Consider the following 27,459-nt stretch of genomic DNA (forward strand, 5'->3'; position numbering starts at 1 on the left):
GAGCTGCCCAGAATACTGCTGAAACAACATATACCAAGGCTTACAAAATGCGTGCAAGCCCGTTACTCAATATTCTCACTTCATAGAAGCGCTATGAAATGGCAGCACAAACAGACCGAGTGTTGTTGAAATAAAATTATCTGCAGAAAATTGGTGAAACTGTATCACCTGTGAAGGAAAATTTGACTTCCATGAAACCTGCTCTGCCTCAACACAGAACTACTTTACATTCCTGGGTGGGCCTTTCATAGTAAGTCTGCTTTAATGTTTCTGCTTACAGAGTTGTTATACTGACACATTAAGGCAACGTTTTCCATGCGTGTTTTTAAAATCACTGCATACTTCCACTTAGCGAAGCTCCGCTTTCTGTCAGAAGGTACCTTTTCAAACCTGATTCTCATAATGGCTCTGTCTCTTCCTTGATTTCAGCTCCTTCAGCCACTGAGGAGACTTTTCTTCTAACCTAAGACATAAAAAATTAATTGAATTATGAAAACTCCTTATAGAAACAAAAAAAGAAATGAAACATACAGTTTCCCCATCAGCCTTGGGAAGCCTACTTGCAGGTCCCCGCCCGCAAATGACTATCAGCATTTTATTGAGACTGGTGGAAGTCTCTCACCTGTCCTCCTTCTCTACACTGGAGGGCAGCACTCTGCTACCGGGAGTTCCAAGCTGCAGTTGTGGTTTAGGGGATTTGAACAGCTGAGCAGAACTGATTTCACCAAGACTTTCAGACTCTTGTCTTTTCCGCAGCTGGGCCTAAAAAATGAAATAAAGAAAAAGCTCCTTTTTAAGGCAGCAAACCAAATAATTCAGATTTATGAAAGCAAAAATATCCATGCCTGAAATCAGTGAAGGGATTCCTTATAAACCTACGCAGTTTTGAAAGCACTTTTGGTATTGCAAAGCTAATTTTTTCCCAAATCACTTAGGATTTCTAACCAACAAGTTGAAAGTGAGAAAGAAAAACCTTGCAGTTATCTACACATTACACCCACTGCCCACAGACGTTGTCAGTTGCCTATGTTCACCTTGAGAACAGAGTGGTCCATCCCTGGAAATACAGGAAGTCTCTGAGCTTGTACAGAAGACGATCTCACAGTATGCTGTGTCTTGTCTTCCTCATCAGAATCTTCCTGTTGCATAGTTTTCTTCTCTTCTAATTATTAAAAAAAAAAAAAGCAGAGGGGAAAAAAACATTAGTCAGCAGGCTTTTCATCTATACTTCGTTCTAGATCTCTCCCTTCCATTCAAAAATGTATTAACAGTAATATCAGCACAGCACAGGACTGGGTTCAATGCTTCAGAGATCGAAGCAACAAACATACCAAGTACTCAGCAATAGAAAGATTTCTTGCTGACAGAGGTGAGGGAGAGCAGAAGGTACTCCTAATTTAATGGATGTTGCTGCTTCTAAACATCTCATGTTCTGTGATCAATTGATATTAATTTAGATTGGAAGTGACATCTGAAAGTTACCTGGTCCACTCCCTGCTCAAAGCAGGGCTTTGATACAAAGAGGCTGAGTAGCAGAAGTCTGCCTGCTACAGGGGAAGATGCAATGGTATGGTTGGCTTTACGTGCACTGGGTCTTTAGTTATTAATTACACTCCAGCTTCCAGTACAGCGCTTCTTATCAAGGTAGGTCTTCACAATATTTTAGGTCTGTTAGACCTGCACCAAAGCAACCACCACTCAGTCTTTCCACTGATTAGGAGGCTACGAAAGAGATCAGTTTGATCACACATTCTTCCCCGTATTCATAGGCTTTAAGGGAAATCAGAAATGGCAGGTCACAAAACTGACTTTTTTAGTAGGTCACTCCAGCTACAAAAACATCACCAACATCTCTCTAAAGAACAGGTTTCAATGCCAGCAATTCCTCCCCTCAGGGAATATCAAAAGGGTATCTGCAACATGTATCACCATAGCACCAAAGTGCCATGGGTACCAAATCGTGGAGCTATGATGAGTGCGTGCATTAAGCCATTCATCCAACTCCATGAGCAAGGATCTTCAATGCCCAGTGCGCTTCCCTATTGCATCCTAAGGGATAGAACAGGCCAGGAGGGGGACATTTTTAATAGAATAGATTTGAATGAGTTGATTTATCCATAACTAGGCCTCTTCAGTCCTCTAGTAGTTACAGATGCTAGAAAGAAACAAATTTATGAGCACCTACAGAATATGAACAATTACAGTTGCTCTTATCAGTAACAGAGAGGCTGGAACGTGCTAGAGAATGCATCCAGCTGTAGCAGTTTCTAAACTCGGCATTTTCTCAGAGAACAAAATTCTCTTAAGTCAGCAGCCAGAAGCTGAAGGAAGTTGCATCAAAGCTCTGCTTCACCCTGGTATTCTGTAGATCTGGTTACTGCAGCTTCCCTCACTCCAAAGGCTCCAAAATATGGAGGGGAAGACTTGATTTAGAGGATGACCCAGAGGTGGGAAAAGGAAGCTGTTGTTAAACCTTGATGCAGCTTCAGGTATGTTATACCGTTCAGAAATTCCTGCCCCTACCACCAAGGCAATTACAGATAATTATTTCAGATAGTTGAGGAATACCTGTGGAATCTTTAAACATCCAGGTATTATCTGGTTCTTCCATCGAAGAAAATCTGTTTTCAAACTCCAGCCCTCTGCTTCTTCTAAGAGAGTGGGAAATAGGAGCCCGATGGCGTCTCTTTTTGCTGAGTTGTGCACGAGTTTTCAGCGCACTGGAGTCCAGAATAGTGGTTTGCTATAAAAAGAAACAAAGCCTTTACTTTCAGTCAGCCTGAAAATAAGTCATCTCCTCCATAATGATTTGCCAACCTACTTTAACGCATTAACCCATTCAGTTTAATTAAACTGTACATATTGGCCTGATGATTATTCTTGTAGTTACTTAAAACTATACTAAAGAGAATTTATGATAAGGATACACTACACTGTGGCTAACTGGGTACAATGCTGGTTCTTTGATCTCTCTTGGCTGTGGATGTCTGATCTGCATGAATTATTTTCACTGAATTAATAAAAAAATAACTGCAGTAAATAGGATTTTGGTTCCTAGAGTGTTTCAAGAATATAGGCCTTGCTAGCCAGTAACAGCTGAAGGCCAATAAGAAAACTGGGATCTAAAAAGAGCAACTATACAAAATTCTCTTGTAGCAGAATGCTGTAATTTCATTGTTCTGACAGGCTGCCTTCCACCAAAATTTCAAGCTGCTCACCAGCAATAAGGAGACTGCAAGTTAAGTGTCGCGGCATCCAGAAAATTTCTGTGATCAGTCATTTCAAACACATCCATTCCTGCTCATGACACTAAGAGAATAATATTTACAGAGCAAAAGAAGGAGCTGTAATTTATTGATTTATTTAAAGCAATTTGTTCCTAGAGGCTTGCCTGCTATCTGCAAACACCACCAAGCCTCCTCCTCTTCTTCTGAAGATGTGTCTTTTATTTCTTTTCAAGAGATTTCAGGTCAGGAATAAACTACTCATTCAAACTCCTTAGAGCTACCAAGATGATCAGGGGCTGGAGCATCTCCCTTATGAGCAAAGGCTGAGAGACCTGGGTTTGTTCAGCCTGGAGAAGAGAAGGCTGAGGGGGGACCTTAGCAATGCTTATAAATATCTGAAGGGCAGGTGTCAGGGGGATGGGGCCGGACTCTTTTCAGTGGTGCCCAACGACAGGACAAGGGGCAACGGGCACAAGCTGGAACACGGGAAGTTCCACCTGAACATGAGGACAAACCCCTTCCCTGTGCGGGTGCCAGAGCAGGGGCACAGGCTGCCCAGAGAGGCTGTGGGGTCCCTTCCCTGGAGACATTCACCCCCCGCCTGGACGTGGTCCTGTGCCCCCTGCTCTGGGTGTGCCTGCTCCAGCAGGGGGTTGGATGGGATGAGCTCCAGAGGGCCCTTCCAACCCCTGCCACCCTGTGATTCTGTGAAAACAGCATATTGCCAGCCATACTTGAAGCTATTAGTGTTTTAAAGAGGCACCTTTACCTGCCCAGGGAACAGCACAATACAGGACCGTCTCCACTGCCATCTCCACTACTGACAGACAGAGATAAAATGCCATCTCTGCTGTTCTGGGCTACGACGATTCCTTTATAGAGCAAAAAGTACACTTGGGATATCCTGCCAAAGGATTATTAACCGATGCCAAGGCCAAGGCACATGCAGTTAGGGATCTCAAAGCAATGGACAACCAAACCTGGCTTCTGCTTCAGAGCCAGAGCAGGCTGGAAGATGAAAGCAGCACCTACTTCAGCAAAACACAGGTTTCTGCAGTTCCCCATAGATGGCAACACCAGTGGAGAACAGAGCCGGCTGGAGGCACTTTGAACAGCCTATGCAGGAAGCAGCTGTGATTTTAACAGCCAATTCTGCTGCACCAGACCAAACTGCCTCCAGCACAAACCTGCTTGCATCCTTCATACGTTTTACAGAGCAGCCTACTCCTCAATTCAGAAGGCGTTCTGGCACTTTGACAGGCAAGGCAGTAAATCTGAGGCCTTCCTAGCAGGTGCATGATTCATGTAAGTTGGGAATCTTGCACTTACCAATATATCTGTCGCTAGACATTATATAATTACACATAAAAAAAAGTTGGACCAACTCCTTCTAAAGAAAAAGCAGTACTTCCTCGATGTTATACTGAAAATCTACAGTTGCGTTAGTGCTTTCAAAAAATGCTAAACCTCATCTAACTGTGTTGGCCAGAAATCGCTGTTCTTATGCTAGCTGCAAGATTCTTAAGTATGAAGAAAAATGCTTTAAAATGCAATTGTAAGCTACTACAGAAAAAGACCAATTCTAAATAAGAAAAATATTAGTAAATGTCTTTATAGCCTTAAACATGCATGGCTCATCTCACAGCAGTTACGTTTCCAGTGTTAATAGAGCCATTTAAGTCTTCTGTTACAGCTCACTGAGGAGCAGAAAGAGAAACAGCAATGTTATAAGCCATTGGCAGACATCATCCAAGGACAACAGCTATTTTGGAATCTCTCAGTACTTAAGCATTACAGAAACTAGAAGAACTTTGTAGCTTTGATCTCAAACTTTTCAGGCAGGAAAGCATCTGGGAAAATCCAATGTGATAAAGACAAGGCAGAGGTAGATTGAGTGCAAAGTTCCCAGAAGATCCTGCTCTGCAGTGATTAACGCAGGTAACAATATAGTTAACATAGAAGGACAACTTCTGTTTCCCATCATGGTTGCTTACATCAATGAAAGAGAAGTCAGTGGTCTTTTCATCAGGGTAGGTGTCTCCTGGAGGAGGTAAATCAGTCCCATCAGTAGAATCCATGTCAGTGCTGGAATGGTCCAAACTTGTGCTCCTTTGGTCTTTTGAGAAGTCATGGTGATCAACCAGGGAGGCAGGTTCCGTTTGAGAGGACAGTGAAGATGGGTGGCTATTTGGAGGTTGCTTTCTCGTTGAAATGACATCATTTTCCAAGGAAGGAGATTCAGGAACAAAGCTGCAAATTAAGAAAATTAAAATCTATGAGGCTTCAGGGTAAAAAATACATGCAAGGATAGTTTGGATCGCACCTACTCAGCAGGTGATAAAGGTAGAACTGAAACTACGGCTGCAAGTAACAAAGATCTTTGGGGGCCCCAGGTACCAGCAGCAAGCGTGTGGATCACTGTCACTATCACACCTTTTTACCCACTTGGATTTACAGTGTATTGAATAATGCAAGTACGCAGTTAAAGTGTAATAATTTGATTGTAACATGGTTTTATTGCTTGGGGTTTCTTTTCCCCAGCACAAAGGCCCCTTCAAACACATACATGCAAATGCGATGAGGGAAATAGGAAGCTGCTTAAAAGCCCTAAGCAATTTGCCCATTTGATATATAACAGCAACAGACCTTGCACTTTGGCACTGTATACATTTGAAAACATTGTAAAGGGCAATACCCTGTCTGCAGGCCTCAGGCAAAGATAACTGTTAAAAGATTCTTCTTCTTGCTCATCCAAAACTACCTTAAATGCACATAAATGCTTATAAATACAGAACAATAAGTATTCTTTTACTGTAAGTGAATTCCTGCAGGACACTACAAGCTACTTGCAGTCCTTTCAAGAACACACCTTACAAACATCTCTGTTGTTCATGTTCCCATCTTTTCCCTAGGGGGGCAATTCATATTATTCTATTATTAATACATGACTATTTTTAATATATATGGTAGATACAAAAGTTTTATGCACACTTTCTGAAATCACAAGGCTACATGTACATTATACATCTCTGGACCCGAAGAAAACGTGAGTGTATTGGGACTGGCCCTAGCCACCGTGGCAGCTCCTGCAACACAGTTTGTGCTCCATGCATACCAAGCAGCAGGTGTGAGTGATTTCCATTTCACACAACTCTATGGAAACTGAAGCATCTTCAGCACTGCAGAAGATTTAAACATTCTGGGATGCACTTAGATGCTAATAGACGCTGGATTTTAAAAAATTGCATCCCTTGTGTCCTGACAGAAAGAAGCGTCTCTGTTGGTGCTATCCCAAGATCAACAGCTCCTCCACTTAAAATGTATTAGATGGTTTCTCTTATTGCCTCTAATTTTGGTCCATAAGAGACAAGGAACACAAGCAACAATAACCCAGTGAACCGTAATTGCCAAAATGTGAAAGAGGAGAGAGAACATTGCTGGTTTAGGTGGATCAGATCCTACTGGGAAGTTCAGCAGTTTTTAAGCAACAACATGATCACATAGAAGTGCTAAGGGCTCATCGATTCACTTGTCAGGCAGGAGGTCTGCTGGCTTCACAGTGGGTGACTTTAAAGCATGCAAAGAGTGAACTCGCAGGGAAGGGGACTGGAAAGGGGCAAGAAGAGGGCTGGAAATCACTGCAGAAAGCTCTGCAGTGGAGAGGCTGAGCCAATGCCTCCAGAGTGGAGCCAGCAGTAGGGACAGCGCCCTGTGCTCCACCATGCTCACCTGTAGCATGGAAACTTATCTGAGTTAGTTGCCCATGCAACGGTGGAACTGGTTCTCTGAACCAACCACTTTCCTAAAGAGTTTCCCTCTGATTTCAGGATATATTTCAGAGAGAGGTGCCCATCCAGGCAGCCAGAGGTTTTTCTCTTCCATGGATGTTAGAGTGCGCTGAAGGGAGAGGCGGGCAGCAGGTGGCACCCTAAGGCAGGGCTCTACGAGTGGAGGCTTTCTGGGGTGCCTTGGGGAGAGCACCGAGGGCAGCAGGACCTGCACCCCAGTGGTGTGATGCTTCCAGTCTATTCCTAGAAATAAACCCTTTGTCTAGAATAACAAAAATGACTTGTACTGTCAGACTGAAAGCTGCACACAGTTATGTGCCTTCCTTTGTCACTGAGGTTGGAGTATTCCTTTAAGCAGCAGGAGATGGTAAGAAACACAGTAAAGACTCTACTGTCAATAAATATAGGGCTGTCTTGCTTCTAATTTTAGTCTTTAGTTTAAAAAACAAAACCTAAAGCATTTAAGGAGTTCAGGTTTTTTTTCCTCTGCTTAACAAGAGCCTTGTTACTAAGCTCCTTTTCTTGAGCAAATATCTAGGAAAACTGTTCTAAACCCATAAAAATCTGAGCATGTATGGATGAATATACACACATTTTTTTAAACAACAGACGTTAGTATTTGGTACAGTCCACAGCGACAGCAATTTTGGGAGGAAAATACTCAGGAGTCTACTGTTGAATAACAGCTTTCTGTCAAGCTGCAGTACATGATATGGTTTCCAGTCTGGCAGAGCAAACACTGCACAGAGGGTTTCCAGTGACTGAATGCCACTTCCCTCCTTCAGCAGTGGGCCCCAGGATAATTAAGAAATGGTACTAATGAGCTCCGGGGGAAGTTTTCGTCTAGTATTTTTGCTTTGAATGATATTTGGTATCTGCAACATTGGGCTTTAGATCCACTAGAATATGGAAGAACGCAGAGACAAGGCAATCTGCAGACTTATCACCTTTTATGGAAAATATATACTGAAAGGATCCTCTCTGATTTGCATATCTCCAGGAAGCCTCTTTCCCTCTACATCCTAGGGCTCCAGCTAATACAACTCGGTGCAGTTTTGCAGCTGAAACATTTGGGAGTAAGCAATGACGGAAATACAGATGAATTTACTCTGATTGGTGGCTTCTAATTCACAAACCTTTCTAAAGGATTCTCCTTCAGAGTTCTTGCACAGGTGGAGCATCCTTACACACTAAACACCGCAGCACAGCTAATCACCAAACGCAGCAAGGGTGACTCGAGTACAAGCACACTGATACACACAGCCCATTCTTCCCATCTGAACAGCAATTTAGGGGGAAAATTCCCTTCAGAATACTGGTCAAATATTGACATTTAAAACATGTTTTCAGTTCTCATTACCAAGATGTATTATGCATCTTTTTTTATTACTTCATTAAGATTGAAAGTTTTATGAGCATATCCTTAAGCTACCAAAAATGTTCAACAGGTGTCATTTACAGATACTTGCTTCTCTGAAAAATTATGCTTCACATAGCACGCACAAACATCAGCGGAATGGTTATCACAAATATGCAATAAAATAAGATCCATCTTAAATTTAATTGCAATTAAAAGTGAATTAGTTTTAGCAAGCCAGTGCTAAGAGACTGTAAAGAATGTGTTGCTTCATCATGTGAAATTAGGAGTCAACAAGTAAAGGAATCCCACTTTTTACAACAACACTGCTGAGGAGCCAGAATCAAAAGGCAGTTCTCACTGCTTGCCTAGGGCATCACACAAATAATAATGTCCGTTAAAAAATGCCCCTTTACATTCTGTAACTGCAGACTCTCATCTGTTACAGATTAAACCCTATAGTGGGTTTTCTTTTCCAAAACTTTGTTGTAGCCTAGCTTCAAGAATTTGAAGAAACAAATAGCTAAAACCGTATGAAGTCAGAGGTGTATTGATCCATCATCTAAAAATTCAGCCCCTTTTCTGTAAAAGAGAATTGTTTTTCATTATGAAGAGTGTTCTGATCTAAAAGTAAGATTTTTCTATGATGTCAACTTTGAAAAGTTTACTAAAGCACTTGAGAAGAAATAAAATCTTTCAGATGAGCTGAGAGAAATCCAGTTAATGCCTCCAAATTAAACCATCTCTTTCCATTCTAAGAAGTTATTTGCCAAAGCCCATTGTAACCAACCAAGAACAGCCCCTTACTCTTATTCTAGTGGTGACTAAGTTCTCATTGAAAACAGTCCTTCCTTCACCTCCCTAGAAGCTTACCTAGCCAGAGGACATTTATCCTGTTGCCATGTAGTCATGGGGTTTTATTTTAAAATTATATTCCTCTCTTAGAGAAAGTGAGTTCATTCACAGCTGCATTAATGAAACACTCCCTAAAGGGGCTAAAATAATCACTTCACGACTCAAATACTGGAAAATGCCAGAAACTAGAAGGTCCTCCCACACAGCAGCAGGAGGCTGGTGACACTGTTTTGCCCCCCGCCGCTGTGTTCCCCGTTTGCTCCCCGGATGCCCTCCCACGAAGCAGGTAAGCAAGTCACGGTGCCTGTTCCCCCGTTGCTCTCTCAGCCATGGTTCAGCTTATGGCAAACGCTGGCTGCGAGGGTGTATCGGGTACGTGCGGAATGCAACACCACGGGCTGTACGGCTGGCAAGATATAAAATCTAAGGGAAGTGAGCCAGGCAAAACAGGAAAGCGGAATTATCAAAGTCTCCTGTAAGTTCCTGCCTCTGGGCCGAGCAGAGGATGAAGTGACTGCCTCGGCAGCGGCCAAACACAGAGGTGTGCTCAAATCACCCATGGCAAGAAGAGGAGAGTGCCTGCACTTGGCCTGATTTCTACTTCATTCTAGGACACGAGGATTGAGAGTTCAGTAATTCAATAAGCCAGAATTTTTAGGTGGAGTTTTTCTAACCTGGAAGAATCCTCCGTGTTCAAGATAACATTCAAATGTTGTCTATGTTGGAGCTGAGACAAGCACCTTTGTTAAGAAACTGATTTCAGGAAATATCTATAACATACTGAAATCAAAGTTAATTTCACGGAAGGTTTGGATGCCACTGTTGGCATGTCACTTAGCTCGCTGAGCTTCAAGCTGAAAGCTACCCTGATTTCATAAGCATTAAAATATTTATAATGTACAGTTCTCAAGTGTAGAACACACCAAACATGATTGACGTTAATGTCTGCTATAAGATCTCAATAAGCGTAGCATTAAAAAAAAAAAAACAGGAAAAATGCTCTTTTCATACTACACTGAGCAGATAAGATATTGGCTCAAACAGTCTAGATCAAGCTATAATTTACACAACAGGTGTAAATTATAAAAACCCTTATACTTCAGTGCTTTAGGTTTATGTCATTAAATCGTTTTAATAACAAAAAAACATCAGTAATACTATCTTTCATTCAACTGATATTCCATTTCATCCTCCACTTCACCACACTAATATGCTTCCGAGTTAGTGAGGTGTGGACACTGTACCCCAAGGTTTATTTATCAGGACACATTAAGTGGTGCACTGCACATCATCCTGCTGTTGGAGCAGGTGCCTGGCCTTCAGAGCACCCATTTCAAACAGCTGCTGCCATTCAGCCTATCTAGTAGCACAGCTTTTAAGGCAGTGTTAGTAATCAGACACTTCCTCCCTCTCAGGCAGATAAAGTAGTCAGACAGTTTTAGCAAAATCTTCCTAGAACTCTCATTCTACCTGTCAGAGGCAGAGCACACAAGCAGGTAACCACTTTCTCAGTGTGAAAATGTACATTTCTAATTATAATTACAAACACATAAATACAAAGCATAAAAAAATGTTTTACTGCCTACGTTAATCTAGTCAAAGCCATTTAGCGTATTTATTGAGAAAAATTGTTTTCCCATATCTTCCTTCTACCGTTTTAGCCCTAAAAAATAACATCTAACTTGTGTTTCACATACTAGTGGATCTGTTAAATCTATTCCAGTCCAAGCTGGTTTTGTCATTGCTTGTAAAAGTGGTGATACTGCATTCTCACCCAAGGATGGAGCTCAAATTTCAAACTTTACTGCAATTTGCAGATATTGAAGAAATATTTCTTCACTTACTAAAGAAACCGTATAGTCACTGAAACTGAGCATGCAACTTTAAAAAAGCCATACATGTACACACATGCGCACGCACACACCCAAAACAGCAGTTTCTTCTCATTACTCAGCTAGGGAAAGCCTGCATGTGTGGCAGAGGGGGCCTTGCTCACCCTTACCTGTCCCCACTGTGCCGCTGCTCATTCCAGGTGCCGTACTGGCTGTCGGGCTCCTGCACGAGCGTGTCTGTGTCCTTCACTCCTGGGGGCTGCCTGGAGAAGCACTGCTTCAGCTGATCCTGCAACAGAACAAGTGCAACATTTCAGCATTCCTTTAGCCCTTGGCTGAATAATGAATATTTTATTTGCAATAGCGTTTTTGAATCTACCAATTAAATTTGGTCAACATAAAACTGGGACTAAACTTAAACATGGAAAATGGCTATGAAGTCAGAACAATTCTCTATAAAATAAGCACTGTTTTCTGGGGCAAATAACTGGTTCTAGAGGTCGGAACTGACTCCCTGGTTTTAGTAACTCCATATTGCTTCGACATTATTCTTATTTCAGGTTGCACAAAATTTTTAGGAACACTTATGCAAACACAAGGAATTCTGCTGGGGACTACGTTTTATCTCCCAAGCATACAAGGGAAACATCAACTCTGCTGCTCTTTTCCTGAGTTTAATAGAAGTCCCTTTCTTTTTTTCAGCTCTTTCTTTGGAAGACATTCAAAATAAAAAGTATAAATAAGCAAGCATAGGGCCAGACATGAGAAAGCCTTTGGCAAATTGATGTGTGTTAATGTAAAGTTCAAACACAATGTACAACCGACTAGGGCAGACCATGGTGTTTTTCCTGTGTTCTGCTCTGACCTCTCATTTCCTAAGTATTTTTATTTCATAGATCTGCTGCAAATGTAGGGTGGTAGCGGCAGCAGCTGACCCACTTCTTTCCCCTGAAAGGGAAGATCCTTCGATGTACTGTTTCCCTCTTACGAAAGTAGCAGACCAACGTTAATATGCTCCAGCATATAGTGCTGTTGCACCTTTTGTTTTGCAGTTGTACTGAGTTATACACTGAAGTTAGCTAGCTACTGAAATAATACATTGTGTCTAGATAATTAAGTGCTGGCCACTTCTGCATTCACTATCCTGAACTAATACAGCTTTCAGTGATGTATCAACTTTGCTTACCAAGATCTCACCTGACAGCAGGTTACATTTTTTTCCTTTTTTTAAAGAGAGAAAAAGCTTAGGACAGGTAGAAAACACAAACACCCACGCACCCCCTCAAACCCACCTAGCAGAACACGCTGGTGGAAACTACCAGCACATCTATTTTGCTTCAGGCAGCACACACCAAGTACCAATGAAATGGGGGGGGTGTGTGTGTGTGTGTGTGTGTGTGAAGAGATTGCATGCTTTCTTGTATCCCTTCTAAGCCTGCTGAATGCTGCCTTAAGACTATAAAAGTAATGACATTAAGGATAATCCACCAGTCCTGATACTTGGCTACTGAAGAAGTCCTACAATGCTTGCATCTCTTCTCACAGGTTGGGTGTTTCCCCAGCCATACCAGCAGCCCTTGCCATTCTCTAGTTCTATCACACCTTTGCTGCTGACTAAGTGGCCTGTTTTAATGCTGAGTGAAATCAGCAGCAGAAGCCTCCAACTTCCAACTCCAATTTATTCCAACTATTACAATGCACCACTACAAGACAAAGTAAAGTTCTCAGTTTGTAACACTCAAGTAAAACAAGGGCTGAGTTTGTGAGTTACAAGAAACAGAATTTTCCTGCTTTTAATCTTACAGATGTTTCCACAACCTCATAATTCACTGGTAGTAGTTCTTACACTTTATAGGTAGATATATACATCCATGCCCAGAGGCAAGCTGAGTTCTTATATTTTTCAGTCCAGTCCAGGAGCAAGGCACATGCTCCTAACAGCAAGGTGAGTGCTAGAGGAAATAGTATTTCTTAGAAACCACAGGGCATTTCCTCCTCCTTGGCTGGGGCATATGTTTTGCTTTCCACAAATTCCCTCTGTAGCTTCACAATTTCACGCCTTGCACCAGGGGCTATGCTATCAGTCCTGGGCTCTGCCTTCTGCTGTCACTCAGTGGCCACGTAACATTTGGCACGCTGATTCACTTCTAGGAAAGGCACAAACAAATCCAAATCGTTGCTCTCACTTTGTTACCTACTGTCCGTGCTAGGTCAGAGGTTTTTTCAACTTGATGCTTGTTATGAATTTTTTTCAACCCCAATCTCACATTACAAGCTACCGCATTCTTGTGAACAGTCTGAGCAGAGTATTTATCGACTTCTGCCATTTTCTGCACAGAAAAAGTTGCATCTCTATTAAGAGCTGTAACTGCAGCCCCTGGCAGTCTTAGTGCAGCACACCTACCTCCACAGCCCTGATACCCCTGGGTAACACTTGCTGCCGCACACGTGACCCAACAGACACCAGCACGTTACCCTGTTTGTTGGAAGCCAGTGTTTTCCACTTGCTACAACTATAGCACATTACCTCTACGCACAGTATATACTGTATTACCTGCAATTACCCGCCTTGTTTCTAGCTAGAAACATAGTCTAATAAGCTTGGAAACAGGAACTGGTGCAGCAGAAAAGCAAATTTGTCTATTGCGTTTAGGAGACACTGCTTATAAAAAGTTCAGTGTTATCATGAATGTGATGGCTCTAAGGAGAAAACATGCACAACCCAGATAATACCATTTCAGCAGCAACAAGAAAGAAATTTAGATGCAAATGTATCACTCATCTGAAGGTGCGGTTACTCTTAATAAAATTTTACATTGCAGACAAACTGATCAGGACATACTCCTGAGTTTCAGGCAACATTTTACTTGATGTTATATATATTTGAGCTTTGAGATGCTGTTTTATAACCAAAATGACACAATTAACACCCAGATTCTCTATGCTAAAATTAAAAGAAGCCTAAAAAAACCCCACCCAACAGTCTACTTCCGCAGACACTGTGAACTTAAATCCAATAAAACAAACTGGGAAGTCTAAGTTTAAGGAATAAGACACTCCAAATTCTAAGATATTACTTTGTATATCAAGTAATGTTATTGAATTTTGCTTCTGGAGGAAACTACTTATTTCAGAAGATGACTGCGTGTCTTTCCCCGGTGATCCCTTCCAACCCATACTTTTTAACAGGCCAAATGACGAGTTGAAAAAAATAAACATTCTTTCAAGTCTACAGAATTGCTCCTTAGCCCTTAACTGTTTAAAGAGTCCAGCTTCTATCAGCTGAAAAGAAATGCAGAGAATTTAATGAGAACCTGATCAGCTATCTGAGAGAAAAAAGGTACCAACTGCAACCAAAATAGGGAGACGTAAGAGGAGCCGATGCTCTCCCCAGCTTGTGGAGGAGGTGTCAGCTAGGGGGACCGAGGGTGACGCAGAAAAGCAATTTATAGCCCGTGCAGCTTGGAGGAGATGGCGTGTGTTGAAGAAGGAAGCAACAACAAACCATAAAGATTATTCTTTCCAGTATGTGATTATTAGCAAGCACAAGAACGGTAAGTTCTCACTTTTCTTTTGAAGATCTCTTCTGTATCATCTTTACCACGGTCCAGAAAGACTCAAGGCAATCTGCCCAGAAGCACTGGGCATCGGGACCTTGGAGGTGCCTGGGAAAAGAATCCTTTCCCTTCGTTTTCAGAATGTTTACTCTCAGTAACTATAAGCTTATTTTCAAAAAACAGTAGAGGCTAGTCAACAAAAAAACGGGGAATGGGGTAACTTTCTCTACTTGCATCCTCTTTCAGCCTTCACGTTCTCTGGATAGCACTTGTTATGAAACATTTGGTTTTTTAAAATGCCAGTCAAAATTAGACAAATTCTCTGAGGACTCATAGATATGTACCATTGTGTTTCATGGCTGAGATGCTTTTAGACACAAGCAGCTCAAATTAGATCATACAGATCCATTTGCATTTTCTGGCACTAACATTTTCCTTGGAACAACTTGGTGTTACAGACAAACAGCATGAATGAAGAACAAACTGGGATCACAAATTGAAAGCTTTAAAACATATGACACATCGCAAAAATAATGTAAGACTTACTGAATGTACTGGAGTGACAATTTTTAGGTCTGCCACAAGCCCATTATGACACACAGTGCAGTGCCCTGTATCATGTTAATTCACATAAAACCATAGAAGACAGATCAAAGCACCCTACCTGTTGCCTAGTGGTGCTCGCAATGCATCCAGTGGCACCATAAGGTTCACTAAAGCCAGTTTGTAACCAAGCACTGGGAGGAGAAAGAATGAAATACTTTCCAACATGTACTGCTCCCAAACGTGATCGGTTTCTGCTTCATACTTTGTTCCCTAGCCTAAATCCTAGTTTAAAGCTCACTTCTTCAGATGGATGAAAATTATATATTTTATTTTTAATGTATAAGCTCCACAGAATAAGATATCCTGCAGGATGAAGAACTGAGACACCTGGCTTTGACTTTTGTTGCTCTTAAAAACGGACCTGCTCTGAACAGAAACCTTTTCTGTAAGAGACAATTACCCATTATGAACTCAACAAACTTGTGCTGATGTCTGTGATTCATTCTCCTTCTTTATACATCCCTTGGAAGAAGAAACCAAAGTTGAAAGAAGAGGTGGTCAACCTGTGAAACTAGGCCAGAAACAGCCATTTCCTCAATAAACAGAATATTTATGATACAGTAAAACCAGACATTTTAAAAGAAGTGGCAGTAAAAGGAGGGGTCTGCTGTCGTCTTAGTACACAAGATAAACCCAAATTAGGAATTTTCTTTTTTATAATCACAGAAAAATCTCCCAAATCAAATAAATACTACTCTTGATCCAATATTCAAATGCTGTAATTCTCTATGCTTTGATCTTTAACTTCATAATTCTTACACCAGTATCCAGGAAAAAAATCAACTTAATTTTCAGATGAAATAAAACAGCTGAGCTGTAAAATGATTTGCCTCTAGTTCTTCTAAAATGAGACATTATGATTATGCCTCTTTCGGTACTCCCTTGGAATTAAGCTGGGTTTGGCAATATTCCAGGGCTGATTACTCCTGCAATTTCCAGTTCTTGAAAATGATGCATACACAATATTGGTCCTACCAGCACAAAAATTAACCGTAACTAAGAATGAATGCATACATTTATGTGAAAAAATTCTTACACTGATGTGAAATAAAGACCTGGCATATGAGGAATACCAGTTGAAAGAGATCTTATGAGTCAGAATCTGCAGAGACAGTTTCAAAAATATCTTTGTTTGCAAAAAAGACTGAGACATCAGACAGCCAAAATGACACCCCACAGCTTGAAGTGCAAAAATTAGAAGTTAAAATCTACTGGCATAAGTGGAATATGAATAGGTAATTGCACAATGGAATGAAGTTTTGACCATCTGCCTTTTTAATACAAAACTCAAAGAAAAATGTTTGCTAATTTCTTGAAAAGCTTTCCCCCCCCTCCTTTTTTTAATTAAAAGAAGTCAGAAGTTTGGTCAAATTGCCCATATACAGAACTCTCCTGCCCCTTAAGTGTGACACTGCACTTAAGGAGAGTTTACAAGTCCTTACAAATCCAGAAAACAGTCCCAATTGTTCCTCTGCAATAAGCCATGAAGATGGCAATACACCTTATTATTTTAAAATTTTATTCTACTATTTCATAGTCGCTCTGCTTTGAGCAGGATGCTGGGCTAGATGACCTCCAGAGGTCCTTTCTTACCTGAATTATTCTACAATTATTCTAAGGATTATTACTAAAAGGTAAACTGTATATTTTGGACCATTAACAGAATTATCAGGAACATAACACCATATCCAAACCAACCAACCAAAAGCCACCACAAAAAGAGGGCCTTAGAAACTATACAACATTTCACAGCCCATATATTTTTTTCTCTGTAAGTATCTCAATGCCAACACAGCAAGTGGGAAGTCTAACTTAGTGGAATCAGCACCCTAGAATTTCCATATATACTTACTATCCGGCGAATTAGCGCTGCCCACAAGGAGTAAGTCATGGTTCAAGACCAATGCTCCAGTTAGTTCCTAGCAATCAGAGAGAAGATTTACCAACTCCAACTCAGTGTTTAAATAAATTGTTGAAAGGAGTAACTGCCTTAGTGTAACGTCTCAGGGAGAAGGCAGCACCTTCTGCCTCCCACCCCACCCTCCATGCTGCAGTGACAGATAAACAGTTCCAGGAACTGTACATTTTCTTTCTGACCTCACTGATGAGGAAAGTTAAGAGATCTCCAGTACAGGCTCCACCCACAGTCATCGAAACACAAGGATTACTTCCCCAGCCCTACCCCATATCCTATTCTGCACATCAAATATCTTCAAACCAAGGAAGCACTTTACAAACGCTGGAGACCAAGTCTAAAAGCAGAGACAAAAGTAATTGAATTAATCGATCTCATAACCTCAAGGTCTTTACATTACTACACAGGACATCTCCACTACCGCCAGCGGGAAAGGAGACAGCAGTGAGCAGCCTTGGTGTCTGCTCAAGAGGAACGTCCCACGGGCCCCACTGCCTTCCTGGGATGAGGCTGGAGAGGTCAAGCTGGTTTAACGTGGCAAACTACAGCAGTTGGCACTGCAGGAATGCACAAGCACACACCTGGGGAAACACAAGTGTGCCCCGACTGCCCCAGTCTGTGTCCAAAAGCACTCAAAAGTCCTCTCACACAACTTATTTAGCACTGTTACATCCTAAGGATCCATGCTGCTCTACTCAAACCCCTTTGAATCATGAAGTGTTTATTTTTTCCATGTGCAGTGGAGTACGTACCAAGTCCCATGGTATAAAACATTCTCATAAATGATATCAGCCACTACATCCTCACTGTTGCTATGCAACCCACGGCTGTCTCAGCCATATGTGTTTTCTCTACCTCTTCCACCGGGATACGATAAGCAACAACCAATCATATCCTTAATGTTAAAAGACGACAGCATTTACCTTATGAAACATGGGTCGTTTTTAGGAGGTGAGTGGTTTAATTCTCCACCTTTTCATAGCTTCCCAGCTTGTGGGACTGAGGCCTGTGCATCATGTTTCCCCTGGAAAGGCTTGGCAGAAAATGCAGAAAAGCATACCTTCGTCTGCAGAGATAAGGGGAAGGGCAAGCTTCCCTTCCAGCCCCTAACCTGAGGGAGCAGATGCAAGGAGTAAGTTGTGAACAGCCGGTACCCGAAAGTAACACAGTGGAGAGGGCAGAGAACATCCCAAGCTGCGATATCCCACGTACACCGTTAGCTCAGCTGCCCTCCTTTAAAAGGCTTTATACTTCACCCACAACAGGCCTTGTCACTAGTCCTGCGGCCTTGCTGATAGGAAAGGTAGCCTTAATGGTAGAATCTGGACTCTTTAGTGCTGTGTTTGAACTGAATTCAAACAAAACTAAATCCATTGTATTTAACATATATCCCTTTAAAATGTATACATGCCTTACGCTACAGTAAAAATATTTTCCCTTCAATCAAAATACCCAAACTGTGACCTAAACACTACAAATGATTTGACAAGCGGGTTAGTGCAGAGCTGACAGAGATACTCCTTGCCACATCAGCACAAAACATTCACTGCAAACCGTGACAAAGGAGCCAGAGGAAATCACTGCCAGCAAGTTCAATGACTTGAGTTCAAACAGCATGTTCCCAGCAACACCTTTCCAGCCTAAGCTCGAACCTGAATATATTGCAGCTCCCCAAACCCTGGCATTTTCCACACCTTTTGACATACAAAATACTTCTCTGCTTGCCAGTCTTCAGCTAATAATGTCTTCTACCTTAATGGATCTATCGGTCATAACAGCCAGCTATGCCATGCCTTCCGGGAGCCAGGTCCAGCTGAGAGACTCACGATTTGAAAGGCAGCAGCACCAAAGAGAGACCCAAAGTCTTCTCGGAGCTGGCTTTGGCCACAACAGAGAACGTGGCAAAATTAATTCAGATTAAGTTAGTTTTGCCAGGAATCTGGCTACCATCACGCAATGAAATCTACTCACTGCTATTGCAGCGACTCTCAGTAGAGGTTAACCTCCTCATTCCATTCAGGATTTGAAAGACATTTTAGAGTTTGTAAATTTTTTTATACCCTGACAATAGAGCTGCTGTGACTTGCTTTGAGCACTCACCACTCACATATCGTGTGGTTTCAGTGCAAGGCTGAAGATACAGCAGAGGTTGACTTGATGTGCAAAAAGCAGGCAGCAACCTAATTCTAAATATATACCTTGCTAGGGCTGAGTGAGCCATGACAGTACTTCCTCTGAGAAGTGGGAAAGCAGAAAACCGAAGCAGAGCAGAGAAAATAGTTAGAAACTACTTTAAAATCCCTCCTATATTAACATATTAAATTTTCTTTTCAGCCTTAGGCAGTCAAGCTAAAGAAATTAAACCCCAAGAAACCCAAACCCAGCAGGATCAGAGGCAGAGGCCTGCCAGCCTGTCTGTCAGGAAGATTTTGAGCAGCGTAGTGCTGTCCTACCTCAGAGACTGAGGAATTCACTCTCTCCCTGAGGGCATATGTAACTCTCATCAGCATTAATAAAAGTTGGCACTAGGAGTTGAACAGAATCCCTCATCTTCAACATTGCAAGAGACACAAGCCAGAACAAGACTATTTTATACTGTTATGCTAGGAAGTGAATATATTTGCTTTTTTTGAAAAGCTACATGCTTGAAATCAACACCTCCTACTTAAAATACTTTATTTCACAGCTCTTCTACACAGTTAACGTTTTTCCACATAAGACAAGTTAAACTTCAAACAAACATTCCTGGGGAAAGGGGCTCTTTAGTTTAAAGTCTAGACTTAAAGATGCACAGAAAGTGATAGGATTTCTTGACAGCAAGCGAATAACAAACATGCAGTCTTTGGAAGTAGCACTGCCAGTTTCAATAAAAGTCTTAGACAACTTAGAAGATGTTTTAGAAGAGAGCAGTCAAAATACACACACACAGACCAATGAAATACCACTAGTATTTCCTGAAGCTATCACAAAGTCACACAATTTCAATAAAAATTGATTGCCAGTGTTGAGAGTTGCGTTCAGTGATGTTTTTGCTTAATGAGATTTATTTCCCTCTGAAAGCTAACTGCTATCACTTGGTGCTTTTAAAAATAAACAAACAAAAAAAGGCAGTAAGGTAAATGACTGCAAAATGACCAGCTCTAAATATATTTATGTTCTTTTCTCATACTCTAAGAACACGGTAAAAATCAAGCCCTTGCAGCCAGCCTAAGTAAAAATCAGAGAGTGAAGTCGTCTTAGCAATTATTCCTGTCAAAATAACAAGCGAAAAACAAAGGCAGTCTACTAAATACCCATCACTACGGTTTTGTGGCCCAGATTTATGCTGCCAGCTATGTTCATGGCCTGTTAAACCAAAGAAAAGTTATTAAGAAAGAAAAAGCATGAACTGTTTCAGTATTGGCCCTTGTATCTTCATTAATTAAACTGAACAGCTTTACTCCTCCCCCCACTCTGCAACAAGACAAACAACTTGTTTTTAAAAGTGTCCTTTCTGCAGACATGCTTTATGCTACCGTAACAGCTCTCTGGAAGTTCAAAGATAAAATCCCATTCACTGACAGTAACAAAAAAAATATTGAGCAAAATAGTTCAGCAACTATTTCTTGTAGGGTCTGTCTCGAAACAGTGAAGCTCAGAATAAAAATGCCAACTTGTATTAACTTCTTTTTACAAATAGTTTGTTGAATGATGTTCACCATAATGGACAAACATTTACAGACAGACCTTGGGTAAAATCAAAACAGATAGCGCAGATCAATGGTCTTTTAAAAAGAGAGATACAATCCCAGGCGAAGTGCAGGTTAATGGCACGTGTATAGGTCAACCCAGGTTTTAAGGGTGCTCCTTCTTGGTCACTCACCTCCTCTTCAGCGCCAGATAGGGATCCTACTCAGATGGAAAAAAGTGATAGCCCACCAACTTTTCCAAGAAACAAGCTGACTGCACAAGTTTATATTGGCTACACCAGATCAGAAAGAAACATGTATGAAGATTAAAAAAAACAAGATGGGAATTTCAACCTCTAGTAGAGAGGATGATAGCGAAAGGGCTGCAGGATGCAACAAAAACCCTCTGAAGGACTAAGCACCCTCCCAGCACACCTGGGACTCGTGTGGTCAAACAAAACACTCAATTCCTATCTTTATTTTGGAGCTATATTAAAACTGAATCCAAACAAAATAACTGATGCTGTCAGATCAAGCTTGAATAAAAAGACCATTTTCATCAACTGCCACTGAACGTACAGTGGAAAGCAAAACACAATTAAAAGCACTTCGGTGTGATTTTTAGCACACGTCAGAACAACTCATGTGAAACACATTGACTGCTTACAGCCCGAGCAGCCACAGAATTAATTGGTTCTGTTCCGTTTCAAAATCTTCTCCCACACAACCTGAAACACCTCTGAGGTTTTGCATCGCTTTGTTCTTCAAGCCAGCGGTCTGAAGGTACTTAAACTTCTTACAAAGAAGCAAACTGCCACACTTTTTTAGCAGTGTAAGGGGATAGCGAAGGAGCTGATGGTATTCAATAACTACCCTGTTTTTATTGTATGGCAACAAACTTAAGAGATCTAGAACTAATGGTGTTGGCTGGGAAACCGGATATCATACCTATAATAGAAACATGACTGATATTACCGTGACTAAAACAAAGGGCAATGTTTAATGAAGGTATCTCTGCTCCTATTACAACAAAGACACTGAGCTGTTGACATGAGATGAAAAATGGAAAAAAGCCTCAATAAAACTTGTCTGGAAGGAAAATCAACTTCCATTTAAAAGGTTTCACTTTAAAGTAAAAAATTCTGCAAGCTCAGCTGCAGATTCCCAGATCTGGTATTAATATGCCAGAATAATGATGCAATTAAAATTGGTCCTGTGTCATTATGTGGGGTTTTCAGTATGTGTGACCTGCAAGAGCAGGGCCCAGGCATCCTTGGGAGCAGCCACCAGTCAGATTCTTCAGTCTATGGTGACACCTTTTTTCCTTAAATTAAATATGAGACCACTGTATTACATCTATTGGTAAAAAATGTTCTCAGGCCAATTAAATTCAGTTTCAGTGGAACCAAAAAGGACAGATGACTAGCTCTGAAGAGCTCTGCACGAACAGGCTACCACAAGGCAAAAGGGCGGAAGGAAAAGCTCGCTGGGAAACAGCAATTGATAGAAAAACAGTGCGCTCAGGGGTTTGTGCTATGAATGAAGGCAGGACAAGCGACAGAATATTCGATTTCAATGAAGAAATTAGTAAGAGTACTACAGGGAAAAATAATAATAATGAAAAATAATCTTTTTCCAAGCAGTCTGCTGTTGAATATACCAGAGAAGCTATTTAAAATAAAAATGATTCCTGCACTCCTGTTTGTGATTTGCGTATATTAAATTTTGACCGATCAACTGTTGGTTTGAGAACCACAAATTCGTTTTAGCTCTCAGGCTCATTTTATCCCTTGACCGTCCTAGCTTTTAAGCAATTCTTGAAATCATGGCTGTACTTTCTCTAGATGTAGAATCAGACTGCCCTGTGTTAGGCATTTCTTTATCTAGGTGTAATTTAAGGTGTATGGATTTAAATTTAAAAAAAGAAAAAAAATTGGACAATAGAAGAGATTTTTATAGGGCAAAAATTAAATTCACAATGTCCTGTGTATAAAGACTGGTTCCCATGTCTTCTGCACATTTTAAATAAGGTATATCCACCCTGCCTCCTTCCTGAGGAAATCTGCTGCAGAACCTCCTCTCTGTGGCACCACAGAGAAACACCGAGCATCAGAGACGGAGTTGGGTCAGGAAGTCAGCCCTGCCAGACACCGAATAGGAAAATGTGACAAAGTATGAACAGAAAAACAATGTGAATACGTAATCCCTCAGCTGTTAAAGAGAAGCATTTGAAAAAAAAATTATTTCCTCTCTCTTGCAGCCTGATTCCCACTTTTATGACCTCCAGCAAGGAAACAACCAACTACGTCAAATCCCTTTCACTCCAGTCCTAAAAATCCTCTGTAGTGGATAAAAATTTCTTACAGCCCAGAAAAAAAATGCAGTGTCCATGAGCCTTTTCCCAGCTATGGAGCCCTCAGTAGTTACCAGCTAAAATATGTTGTAGTACATTATTACTAAGGTACCAACCTGCCAGTTTCCCCACATTTAAGAAAGTTGGGGACTACACCTGTGTCAGACCGATGGAACAGCCCCAAGCTTTCCCACTGCGGGATCCAGCAGACAGCACACACATCATCAGCCCCGAGCCATAAAAGCTGCTGCAAACATAGGATATCAACTTAAGTACAGAACTAAACAGAAAACAAGACAATTTTTGAAACTAAGCATCTTTTAAAAGTCACAGATATCCAAATAAATGGATGGATACTTTAGATACAATACTCAATTCTCTAGATGATACCTGAAGCAGTGACAGGAGATCCATACAAACTGTAACCTATTATTGGCTTTGGTCATTTAATCTGAATGTCCAAAGTCGTGAGAGGGGACAAACAGACAGCTACATCAATGCAGTGAAATGCACTCTCACACCTTCACTAGCTTCAACCTCAGCAGCAAATTCATTCACACTATCTGAAATTGTGCTGTTTGACTTGAATTTTGGAAGGTTCCTTGGTCTTGTACGATGCTAAGTTCTCAGCCAGCAGCCACCAGCGACAGCAGAGACGGGAGCCGAACGCCACCGGCCCTCGCTGTGTCAGGCACGCGGCAGCAGCTGCATCATGAGCCAGCAAGCCTGGCTGCTTCTTGTTTAGGAACTGCATCACTGAAGTAGCAGCACCGAGTGATTACTTACTATACAGGACATCCCTAAAACAAAAAAAGTCAGGTTATAATGAATTACGTGCTTCATAATAATTCCATAGGTTTTTGCGGAAAAATGTCAGTAGCTCCAAGGACTAAGTAAAACCAGGACCCCGTTCCAGCCAGGTAAAAAAAAAAAAAAGAAATAACAGCTCAAGGACCACGTTCACAAGCTGGTCCGTGGAAGACACAATGGCACAAACGACTAACCTTCTCAAGTGCCAAGACCTTAAGTTTGAGCACAGGAGTTGGGCACAAGTTAAACCAAATTCGTGCATAAATCCAAGCACATGCAAAATTACTGCTGAAACAGAGGAACAGTGGCTCCAGCGGCTGTCACCCGTGAACGAAGTGAAAAGGTCATCCTGCGTCTCACAATTTCAGCTCTGTAAGCAATGCGGTGTAAGGAAAGTAGTACAGTTGCCCTCTGCAGGTTCCACATTTCCATTTTTCAGTCTTAACTTCTTTTAAACAAGTTTTTTTATTCAAATTATTCCAGTAAATCTAAAATATCAGCTTTAAAAAGAAACCAAAAGAACTTCACCATACTAACACTGTAGCAGTGGTTACACCAAATATTTTCCTATTCATTCTTTTGTGCTCACTCGACAATATTTTTGTTTCCAGTACAGCCAAACAGAAGATGAATAGCAAGCTAGGACAAAAACGCTATAGACCATAACTGATAAAGCACTGGCAACAGCCCATACACAAACACCACGCCTGCCCAAGGAATGCAGCTTTACTTTCAAACACCCAGCGAACAAACCTCTGTGAGGCCACATCAGAACTTTATGTATTTACACTTACAATTAATAACTACTTGGTTTTAAAACAAAACAAAATGTTTTAGCCACTTCAGAGCGCAAGCTGTGCAGGATTTACCCGCATGCTGGTACCAAGGCTTTGGTCCTGATTCCACTCAAGCCAACCGCAGCACACCCACTTCCCACGGATCAAACACCAGTCTCAAATTATCAGTTTCAGGTACAACTCAAATCACCAGTTTAGGCTCCTCTCCATGAAATAAACCAGAAGAAACTGGATTCGTTTACCTTTCAACACACTGTAACCTAAAAACATTGCTGCTTTGCATTATTTGCTAGAACTAGAAACAGGAGGTGTTGAGCAATGCCTGCAAGGAGCATGGGAGACCCCAGCCCAGCTGCAAGAGCCTGCAGCCCTTCCACCCGGGAAGGGACTTCCCTCTACACAATCGGTGTTCCCTCCACCACTCTGCCATGCCACTTAATACAGACTGTTCTTCCTGAAAATAACCCAGGGACTAGGAAAGATATTTAATGGGAAAGGGTGTGTGTCTGTGTGGCGCCCAGTCGGGGTGAACTGAGGGCTCTTCACTTTTCCTTCGCTCCCATGAAATTACACACTGCCTCTGCCCCACTACAGCACTCACAGGTCCTGCTGGTCACATAACTTCTATTTCATGACAAAGTAGTAATTATACTGAGAAAACCACACCTCTTTTACTGAAAAAGAAGAGAATAATGATCATTTACCATTGTCTGCAGAGTGACCACTTAACTTTTTTTACAAATTTAGGTTCAGGCATTTCTCACTCAAAAATTAAAAGTATTGTGTACATTAAAAGTCACACTGACCTGTGGTGTTTGAAATGACCAACACCAGTGCAGCTTCAGACTAACTTTCTAATTTTAGACAAATATTTGTCCTACCTTACTATGTTGCTTTAAAAAAAGATCAACAACATTTTTCCCCATTCCCAAAACCTTGATTAACTCTGTTGCCTGGCAAATGAAAATATCCACCTGCGCTGCAGAAAGAAACCAGCTGGGAGCAGACAGACCGACACCGCTACCTGGATGTGTTTTGGGGGCTATTTTGAAGTTGAAATGCAGACATGATATAGGTTTTGGTATTAGATAAGCTGCTGCAACAAAACCAAGTTTTTTGCATTGTCTTATCTACCTCGAGAGTCTCAAAAAGGTGTATAGCTTACAAGCTCAGGTGGCTCTGAACTGGTCTGCCTCTTCCTCAGAGAGGAAAACCTCTGCTGACTCCGCACTGAAAACCTTCGGAAGGACTCTCTGCTCCGGGATGCAAAGTGCCTGAAGGAAGAGGTTCGCTTGAAGGGAGTCCTGCTTCCACCTTCCCCGCTAGTCCGTTCATGAGCAACCGCAGTAGTGACTAAATTTAGTGCTTCCTGTAAGGATCTCCGCACTGTACCCATCCACTGGGTCATGTGAGTTTGTGCCACTGTCAGTTTGTCTCCAAGGTAATCCATTTTTCCAGCAGAGATGAGAAATCAATATTCAGCAGCAATTACTGTAAAATATGTTCTCCTTAACAGCCCTGATTTTATTTTGCAAAAAAGATTCCACTTATAAAGTATTTTCAGCTAATGTAAATAGCACTACACATAACCATCAGCATATTTCTATATTTAAATAACAAAAGATATGTGAGGTTGGAGATTGGTATTTGTCAAGTAGGAAAAAATAAAAGACTCTTCCTACTTACAATCAGATATCCAGAGTTCCATCAAAATATGTTTAATTCAGCCATGTTAAAGAGAGAAATCAAGGTTTAAATCCTGACAGAGTCACTTGAGATTAGTCCATTTACAAGCACAGAATCAGTCTCTTACTGTCTCATTTCAGAGCTGGAAAAGCAACTCCCTTTTTAAGCCAAGTTTTTGTTTTGCTTTAAATATCAGAAGGATTAAAAAAATCATATTCTTCTGGCTCGGCAGCTTTTCAGGTAGCAGTACATTAAACAAAGTTCTGATGCTTCTATACAATCCATTTAGCAGCAAAATTATTAGATCTCCTGAACAATAAATCCAAATTATTTTCTTCCCAAAAAACTCTGCAGGAAGGTATCAGCATCGGCAGAATCCCCTCCTCACCAGTCTTCCTGTCTTCAGAACCATTCTCAAGATCTTTCACTTCCAGAAATGCCGATCACAAGCTCATGAGGCACAGTGAAGCTGAAGGGGAACCGTGTCAGGTCTGCTGCCTTCAAGACCGGACTTGCTGGCTGCCCAGAGCCTGCCAAAAGATCTTCTGAATGACATCAGCTCCTCTGCTTCAAGGGGGGCTTCATAACAGAGGAATGTAGCTGGGAATGGTAAAACGCTCTACCAGTAGCGAGCATAGACACTTTCCCCACGCCTATTAAAGCTGCCGCTCACACCAGCTCCTCTCCTTATACAATCTGGAGACACACTCTGAGGAAGCTGCTGGATCTCACAGCTGTTTGCAAGCCTGTCTCAGTCTGACACAGCAAGGGCTGTCGTGCTCCGAACACTCCCTGAACAAGGTGTAAGAGGTTACACGCAGGTGAAAGCTGCCACTGCCTCTGGTATCCTATCCCCTCCTCTCTGTCCCTGCCTTGCCTCTTCTCTGGAGAGGAAACAATGAGCTAGGTGGAACAGCCGCAGAGGTCTGCCTAAGGAAGGATCTGGGTTGGGTTTTATTATAGTACAGGCAGGGTTACCGTGGCAACCAAGGGAACAGCATCTGCTTG

General features: G+C 41.5%; 1 protein-coding gene across 5 annotated transcripts in view; it reads right to left on the reverse strand.

The window, feature by feature from the left end:
* KIAA1671 (KIAA1671 ortholog) overlaps positions 1-27,459 on the reverse strand; it is an 87,251-nt gene that overhangs the window by 2,899 nt on the left and 56,893 nt on the right. For 3 of the 5 annotated variants that reach the window (XM_075110604.1, XM_075110607.1, XM_075110606.1), the window contains 6 exons: positions 11,230-11,348; positions 5,222-5,477; positions 2,569-2,743; positions 1,035-1,162; positions 623-762; positions 381-463 (listed from right to left, as the gene is read on the reverse strand). In XM_075110604.1, the coding sequence (XP_074966705.1) occupies positions 385-463; positions 623-762; positions 1,035-1,162; positions 2,569-2,743; positions 5,222-5,477; positions 11,230-11,348 (897 nt within the window). In that variant the 3' untranslated portion in view covers positions 381-384. Of the gene's footprint in view, positions 1-380; positions 464-622; positions 763-1,034; positions 1,163-2,568; positions 2,744-5,221; positions 5,478-11,229; positions 11,349-17,074; positions 17,317-25,930; positions 27,380-27,459 lie in introns of those variants that run through there. The other 2 variants (XM_075110605.1, XM_075110608.1) reach the window with 2 other exon arrangements.

The sequence above is a fragment of the Phalacrocorax aristotelis genome, chromosome 15, assembly GCF_949628215.1.
Source record: "Phalacrocorax aristotelis chromosome 15, bGulAri2.1, whole genome shotgun sequence".
In the NCBI taxonomy this organism is placed as follows: domain Eukaryota; kingdom Metazoa; phylum Chordata; class Aves; order Suliformes; family Phalacrocoracidae; genus Phalacrocorax; species Phalacrocorax aristotelis.